Source organism: Orbicella franksi, chromosome 14 (assembly GCF_964199315.1).
Source record: "Orbicella franksi chromosome 14, jaOrbFran1.1, whole genome shotgun sequence".
NCBI lineage: Eukaryota > Metazoa > Cnidaria > Anthozoa > Scleractinia > Merulinidae > Orbicella > Orbicella franksi.
Genome location: NC_138158.1, coordinates 5682394 through 5691022, shown reverse-complemented (window position 1 = coordinate 5691022; position 8629 = coordinate 5682394). Strand labels below are relative to the sequence as shown.

The 8629-nt window shown below is 37.9% G+C and overlaps 1 protein-coding gene across 3 annotated transcripts in view; it reads left to right on the top strand.

The window, feature by feature from the left end:
- Positions 1-45: 45 nt before the first annotated feature.
- LOC145468225 (uncharacterized) overlaps positions 46-8629 on the top strand; it is a 54887-nt gene continuing 46303 nt past the window's right edge. The window contains exons 1-6 of one of the 3 annotated variants that reach the window (XM_081451893.1): positions 46-238; positions 2709-2806; positions 4413-4467; positions 5092-6316; positions 6690-6830; positions 7240-7350. In XM_081451893.1, coding sequence (XP_081308019.1) covers positions 4450-4467; positions 5092-6316; positions 6690-6830; positions 7240-7350 — 1495 coding nt within the window. In that variant the 5' untranslated portion in view covers positions 46-238; positions 2709-2806; positions 4413-4449. Of the gene's footprint in view, positions 239-2708; positions 2807-4400; positions 4468-5091; positions 6317-6689; positions 6831-7239; positions 7351-8629 lie in introns of all 3 variants that reach the window. The other 2 variants (XM_081451894.1, XM_081451895.1) reach the window with 2 other exon arrangements.

Here is an 8629-nt window from a genome sequence, read left to right as displayed (position 1 = left end):
GAGGCTACTGTGCATGTGGCCTACGTTCCGCTGTTCAGCCTCATTTGCCGCACTCTACAGTCTTCTTTTTAAACCGTACACTGGGAGTTACTAGGCTAAGCTGTCTCGTAATCATGGGTTGAATTGTCGATATCGTCGATCAAGATGTAGTGCGGCAACACGCTCATGATCACAATGCGTCGTATTTTCCCTCGCAGATCATCAAAGTGTACAAAGGGACGGGAGTTGATGTTATCAGGTTTGTGTGCGCGATGAAACAAATGTTTGTTGCGTGTAGTTCGGTATGGAAGTAAGTGATAGTTTATTGTCATAAATTTATATTTGAAACGTTTACTATACGTGTAGCTAGTGTAAGACATAGGCAGTTTGTGTTTGCGGCAGATTTACAGTGAGTAATATAAGGAGTAAAGTAGATGCGAATCACAAAGAAAATGATGAGTCATCACTTTCACTTTCGAGTACATTCCGTAAGGGAGATTTGAGTTGTTTTGTTCGGAGTTTAGTTTACTCCTGCATGTGTTATTGTAGAAACTTGAGCAAAATACACACTTTTGAGTACCAGTGAACCATATGAAATGTTAATATTTGATAAACTTGAAGTGTTTTTATTATGCAATACAATAACACAGAAGGAATTTAATCCCATCCCATTTGACGTCATCATTCTGGTTCAGAGAAGAAACAATTTGGGATTTACATGCAAGGTTACACAGAATTTTAATTCACGCCCTATTTAGGGTAACCGTAGCAGACAGGGCAACTTTTCTTCATATAAACACTTTGGCTTGCCTAACTGGGACAACTCTCGGTGTGGTGAGTGTCAAAAAATGTCCAGATTTAGGATTTAAAGCAGAAATTTGTATCATAGAAGTGAAAATTAACCCCACAAAACCCACTTTGATTGAATGACTGAAGAAAAACTCAAAAGCAAGAGGGATATTTGCACATTTGATTAGTCAATAAGGGAAATGAATTATCATGTGGGGTCAACTTTGATTGGACTACAGAGACAACATTTTCATATATGCCTTAGGGGAAGGGTTGTCTCGGGTACCCAAGACGGTATAACTGGGACCTCAGATCATTAGCCATGCACAATTGACAAAGAATGCTCTGTATTTTTTTCCTCTAAGGCTTAAGGGCCCATTAACCGATTCATGTGCACGCTCGTGTGCGTTGCTAAGGAGGTGAAATTTCAGTTCCAGTTACTTACATCAGCCTGAGCACGGAAAATAAAAACAACTCAAGAACTTGCAAATTCGCTTACATTTAAGATGTTTTTCTTTGTGTTTCACAAAATGCAAAGTAAAAAAAGTATAAGCAAAGGCAAAATAAGAGAAAGACAGAAAAACAAGAGCAATAGAAAGAGAAAAACTAACTCCATGTGGCTTTGTTTGATCTTACTGAAATGCGATGGTAGTGTAAATTGTGCACACGCTGATAGGGTAACTTCTAATATATGTTGGGCGCACTTCCGGTCTCTTTAAATGCTAAAGGAAACGTGGTTTTATATTAAATCCACCCTTTTTCGACGAATTTCGATTCAAACCAATGTTGGGAACATAGCTATGCATTCCTTTTTCGAAATCATGCTTTTTTCAGAAAAGTACGAATTTTTCAATATTTTGAAATTCTCTCAAAATCTGACCTTTTAGAAATGAAAAAAAATCTATGCATGGCGTAATGAGGATTTAAATAAAAATATTAACTCAATGAAAAAAATCCCAATAAAGTAATTTGCCTGGGAGCCTTTGCATTTTTTCAGTGTTAGTCACATGACCAAGGGCGTGGCCTGATGACGTCATCACTGGTACTACTGATCATGAAAAAGTTAAAAGACATGAAATAACTCTGAACTAACTAAAAATGATGAGGTTATGTGAGAATAAATTTTCCTTAGCAGTGGCTTGAAAAGATCAGTTAATGGGCCCTTAAGTACTTAAAATAGCTTTTAGTTATTTTAACATAAACATATATTTTAACTGGAGTTTGACTGTAGTCTGCATTTTACACAAAACATGAATAAACAAGTGGCAAAAACCCCTCAATAATTCTCTACCTCGCAGTAAAAAGCAAGCTGGGAACTTGATTAAGATCGTAATTTATAATTTGCATTCCAAATTGAAATTAGGAAAACATAATGTACATGTATGCAGGGACACACATTCTAGTCATCTAGCCAAGAGCAGCTACTAATTTTGCCAGGCAAAAGTCCCTTAGAAAAAAAAGACTGCATAGGGGTCATTTTTAATTTGCACCACCCTGGAAAAGTGGTTGAGCTTGTTAATGACCCTGGATCAAGGCTGAGGCCAAAGAAAAATCATGAGGAACCCAAAGGTTCGTAACCATAAAATCGTGGGTGACCAGGACTTAAGCCTATAGAGAAAAATACTAAGTTTTTCCAGTCACCTGTAGCACCCCAGCACTTCTAGAGCACAGCCCTGGTGCATATTTTTTTCTTAGGTATATCCAGGTACATGCATGCAGTACAGCAGGAAAAAGATGAGAACTTTGGATCATTGAAAACTGACATAATTTGATAGTTTTTCTGAAGAAAGTTTTAACAAGAAAAACATTTGTAAGATCAACCTTTCTTTGTGCAAACCTCGAAATAAAAAAATAGTCATTTAAATGCTATATACAGTACATGCATGTATGTTATGCTTTCTTAATCTTTAATACAATGTTTTGCTTTCACTTTTTTTCAGTTTTCTCTTTTCCTGAAATTATTCTTAAGACACGAGATCCTGTAAGATTTTGGTGATTGCTCAGTCAAGATGCTAAGAAGTGTATGTTGTAACTGCTGGTAAGTAAACTAATTTTTTTGCATATTCTAATGTATTTGAATTCATAATTAAAGACAGGTAACTTAGCATAATTATTTTAATATATAACTAGTAATAATTTTCATTATTTTGATTTAATTGTTACAATTGTTTTATAACACTATGAATATGATTTATGGAGGTAGCGTGGCCGAGTGGTTTAAGGTGCTGGTGTTTTAATGCAGAGGTGCTGGGTTCAAGGCAAATCAAATACTTACATGTACGTGCATTACTGCTAACACATTGTCCAAATTTAGCTCTCTTAACCAGCATTCCCATACAAATTGCTAGAGATTTGGCCATATTGGCGGTGTGAAAACAAGGGCAAGGGCAAAAGAGTGTGAGAGTGGCAGGCCACAAAATTAACTTTTTTGTTTGGGAGCCAGCTAGTGACTAACAGAAAAATTTTGGTCGCCAGATCGTAAATTTTGGTCGCCAACTTATTTTATAAATAACTTGCACAAGAACACGATTTTATATGTTACTTTGCATGCAAGAAAAGTCACAACTGAAGAGTGAAAACAATCAGAAACAACATGAGTAACACTTAGTTATAAAGCTACCGTTGTTCTCAGGTGATATGTCTCTGGTCCGAAGGTGATGGTTGTCTCCATAGTCATTTTAAATGAAGCGAGGCATGAAACATTTTAAGTCCGTGGTTTTCATAGTGAGACAAACACGGGTCCTTGTATATTTTCCTTTTGCTACTTCTTCGAAATGCCATTCTTTATTTTCGACTTGCTTTCTTCGAAGGATTCAAAGTTTGGATTAACCTTTTGGCTGAATCTTCATTCCCCGTGCGTAAAAACTCATGTAATTCCTTCAACTGATTGGTATCTGCCGCCATTTTTGCGGCAAATGAAAAGCACATGGTGTTGAAGTGCACCTGCGATCCCAGTTTTGGAAGAAGCCACTGAAACAATATGGCGCGCCATGAACGCAGCATTGATGTGCCGAAATACATTCAATTTTTTCGATTATCTTGTAATATTCAGACATTATTTTACTGGGGACTGAAAGGTGAGTTATATACTAGCTACCATATACGATTGATTTCCTAATATAAAGATTAAAAAACAAAAGTTGTGTCATGATTTGCTTTAGTTATCGAACAAAACGTGAGTCACCAGCTGGCGAGCAGTCCTGAAAATTTAGTCACTAGTGCTCAATTTTTGGTTGCACTGGTGACCAGTGAGTTGCAATTTTGAGCCCTGAGTGGGTAACAATAATGCCAGTAACTGGCACAATTTTGCTGAGGGACAGGTTTCTGATTGGCACAGCTTGCTGTGGTAATTTTGTTCATTAATTACAAGGCATGAAAAATTGGTGGTCTTTTTCGACAGAATTCTTTCGTCTTCTCCCTCCTGTTTTTTGCTTGTGCATCAAATTTTGTGCACCCAAGATGCGGGAACACTTGCTATACAGGCTTATTTAAAGTTTATTTTGGTGTCATCGTTATTGAGAATTATACATCATTGGAGTTCTTTTCAACCTCTTCATTAATTCAGACACTCATAATACTCTTCATAATTATACAGTTAAGTCAATGTTTGCTTACACATATATTTACTTCAATCCATATTTTAGTGTAGACAAACAAGTTGTTCTCTAAAGGCTTCCTGTGATGTCTAGGCTGGAAAAGGTAATTTCTTCTGTTAAACTCCTCATGGTTTTTCCATTTTATTTGATCCAGCTTGGTTTATTACCTATTATTTGGCTGAAATACTTGAAGGTACAAATTTCCGGTTTGAAACTAATAACAACACGGTTTTTAAAATCACGCTCTCTTGCTTTTTCACATAATGAACCTCAAATCGCATCCTATGACTTACAGTAATGGACCTTTTAACCAATGTCACACTTATATGATTTTTTCATGAAAACAAAAAAATAAGCCTCACTGCTTTATTTACATATTGTATCATGTTTTGAGGTTTGCTGTTACTTTAGGAAATTTCTTGGGCAGTGACAAAATTTTAAATGTTCGAATTAACAGTAGATTGCCCAAACCCTTTTCAGACTGTTAGTGAAACCGATGAAGGACGATGGGGGTCACCAAACATCCAAGATCATTAAATCCAGGCAAAGCTATAGTAATGGCCATCTGCCCTACCGTTGCTCATTTTAGTACTTAGCGCACATGTTCTATGCATGACATGGCGTGTGAATTTGCGCGCACAGTAAGGATGTGCAGAAACAATTAGCGCAAACGTCCTTAAATTGATTTGATCAACTCTTGAATTGTTGTTATTATCTCCTGTTGAAGGGATCATCCTTTCGCAGTGCAGCCTCTACATCACAGGAATGTCTGGAAGACAGACCAAGAGTGTCCACCAACCAATTATTAAGAGTTACTCTGTTAAGTAGTGAATGGAGATCATCAAAGGGAGGCTTGTCTACGATCAGCAGAGAACTAGCAATACAATTTGCTAAACACCCTAATGTGGAAGTTTGTGTCTATCTCCCTAAGTGTAGCGAAGAAGATAAGAAAGTTGCTGGAAGTCACAGTGTTCAGCTCATTGAAGCAGAAGAACTTCCTGGATTTGAGCCAATTGATTGGTTGGCCTCTTTGCCTAAAAATCATCTTCCTCACTGTGTAATTGGACATGGTCTTCACCTTGGTCGACAAATACCACTCATAAAACGACAGTATGATTGCAAGTGGATTCAAGTTGTCCACACGGCTCCTGAAGAACTTGGTATGTTCAAGAGTTATGAAGAAGCAATTTTCAAAGGGGAGCAAAAACACCAAGCAGAAGTAAAACTTTGTGAGCTGGCTGATCAAGTTGTTGCTGTTGGACCCAAGCTGGCAGATGCCTACTCCCGTTACCTCCGTTTCAGTAGGAAGGATAAAGATGTCATAAATCTCACCCCAAGCATTTTCACTGAGTTTCACAGTGTTCAGCAAGCCACTGAAGAAAGAGGTACGTTTTGTGTTTTGGTATTTGGACGGGGTGATAGTGAAGATTTCAAGTTGAAGGGTTATGACATTGCTGTACGAGCGGTCGCCGAACTGAAAGACTCATCCTACCAACTCATGTTTGTGGGAGCACCAGCAGGAAAAGAGGATGACGTGGCAGTAAAGTTACTCGAGTATGGTATCCCCCCAAGTCAGCTAACTGTTCGCCGCTTTAAGGAAAGTAGGGAAGAGCTAGCCAAATTGTTCTGTGAGGTAGATCTGGCAATCATGCCATCAAGGACTGAAGGCTTTGGCTTGACTGGTCTAGAAGCTCTATCTGCTGGTCTTCCTGTTCTTGTGAGTGGTAACTCAGGACTTGGAGATGCTTTGAAGAAAGTTCCTTCAGGTTTCTCTCATGTAGTGGATTCAGAAGATCCCAAAGAATGGGCCAAGGCTATCAAAATTGTCTGTCAAAAAGACAGAGAGGTGCGACTTGAAGATGCTAAATGTCTCTGTGAAAAGTATGCAGTGAAGTACATCTGGCAGAAACAGTGTGATGAACTTGTGGATAAGATGCTGCATCTTACTTTTGGTAAGATGAATGCATGGTCTTTAATTTGCACTTACATGTACAAACTTGTAGTGTAAGTTAGAGTGGTTTCTCTTGTATGTGCATGTAGTACATACATGTACAGTCCCAATGACTACGTGTAGGGTAATCATAAAAAAATTGGTAAATGCACCCAGGTTTAGCCAGCTGATACAAACATGGTGAATGATTGGGAGAATTCGAAAGTGAACCAGAGTTGCAGGCTAAGACTTCACGTGTTCCCTGCTCACATAAGAAGCTAAGATTTTATTACGAGCTGGTGTGCATGCAAGAATTTTTGGTACAGTGTGTTTCTTGTTCGTAATTATTTTAAAAACTACAGTGTTAAATCTTGCATATATTTTCTCCTTGAAAGGTTCTTCCCGCACTGGCCAGCCTTCAGCAGTGGATAGCAGTCTATCACTTTCCTACGGAGCTTGTGCAGCACCTGAAGAACCTGTTGGTGCTACATTTCACGATGAAGAACAAGAAGGGATCGAGCAGGACTTCTTTCAAGGTGGGAATCAGGATCCAACAAAATAGAAATAGGTCAAAATGCAGTCACCAAAATTGATTAAAGGTTTAATCTGCAGTATATCTTGAATATAACAGTCTTTTGGCACAAAGATCGATCTCTGTCAAACATAACTATGTAAATTTAGAAATGGCGGAAAAGGGGTAGGGAGTAAAAATATTTTTACGAAGGAAATGAAATACTTTCAATTAGTAACTGGTAGACTTTATGCAAGGCTTTGTGAAAAAAAAAACCCAGCCCCTTCCTCATCCCCCCAAAATGGTATTTTACCTGTTAATGAAATCTTATACTTGTATCTAGTTATAAAGATACACATCCACAGTGCACAGTCAACTGCAAGAGAAATAATTGTGAGGAAGACAATATCGTTTACATATGTTTCTGCTTGAAGGTCAATCTGTAGTTACTGGGCATCCATTGACAGTGGAATGTAATCCAGTACTTTCCCATGTACCTTCTCGAAGTTTTGAAAAACCCACTCATCTAGAAGTTCTCCATGAAGGTACAGCTTTTAATACATTGAGATATGGTTTGTTTAATTTTCCCTAACAAGCAATACACCGAATGCAAATATGGCAGACCACTTGGTTGGCGCCCAGGACGAGTCGCATGAACGTGAGGCTAGTCAGGCTTTGATGTTTTGTTTTGACAATGCTTCCCCAGAAAAGTCTTGCTTTGTCGTCGATCTGGTCTGTTTTTGTTTCGCCTTCCCTATAAGTTGTTGTGTTCCTGAATGCCACCTGAAGGAATAGAAATCTTCCACAGCAGAGAAAGTGTTTTTTTTTTTCGTTTCTGCAGTCACCTCTAAGGGAAAACAGATGAAGGAAAGTAGGTCATGATCGCTGAAGGAACTGTTAAAGTTTGTTTGATCAGGCTGGAAGATCTTAGAAAATGTGTAAGCGACCGCATTTAGCTCCAAGTCATTTTCGTTTGGCTCAAAGTATTCACTGGATGCAATGATGGGTACAGTTGAAGTTGATTTGCTTGGTTATTACACTGTAAAATTTGTTTCGTGCAATTCCGTGTGAGTGGACATGAAGTCAACTTTTTCCTTTGAGACAGAGGATGTTTTTCAAGAGGAGCTTTTCTTTACTTTAGGGAAGGTACTGGCCATGTAAATTGTGTTGGAGCACCACCAAACTCCACACAAACTCGTCATTTAAATGATTTTTCTGAAATCTTCTAATGTGAAATACAGCAAACAAACTTTAGTTCCTGCGGCGATCGTGAACTCCTTTCCTTCGTCTCAACAAATTGCATTGATCCACTATTTTCCCTAAGCATAAGAGGCGAACGGTGGAAAATTTATAGCTATTTGTATGTATATGTATGTATATTTGTATATATAGCTATTTGTATGTATATGTATATAAAAAGTGCCTTGAATAGAAAGAACTTCCAAACTGAATTGTATAGCCTGCATGCAGACATCTAACTGCTAATGTTCCCCTTTTTCATGTGAAAGGAAATAATAGATGTTTGCATCTAGGCCAGAATTGAATGATACATGTATTATTTGAAATTGAGTATTACATAGTGAATACAATCTCTGTATTATTACTTCATGTGCACGTGTATATGACAACAAATTGCATGGCTTCTTCTGAATCACTGTCCAGCTATTTCCATCTATACATGTATGAAATGGTGTAGGGTGTAGGCAGCTTTAGCTGTTATTACTTCAGAGCAGGAGCTCTAATAGTTATAGATAGGTGCAAAAGGAAAGTATTGTAATAATTCAAGGTTACTTAAAAAGTGCTACTATGATCAAATTTTTACCC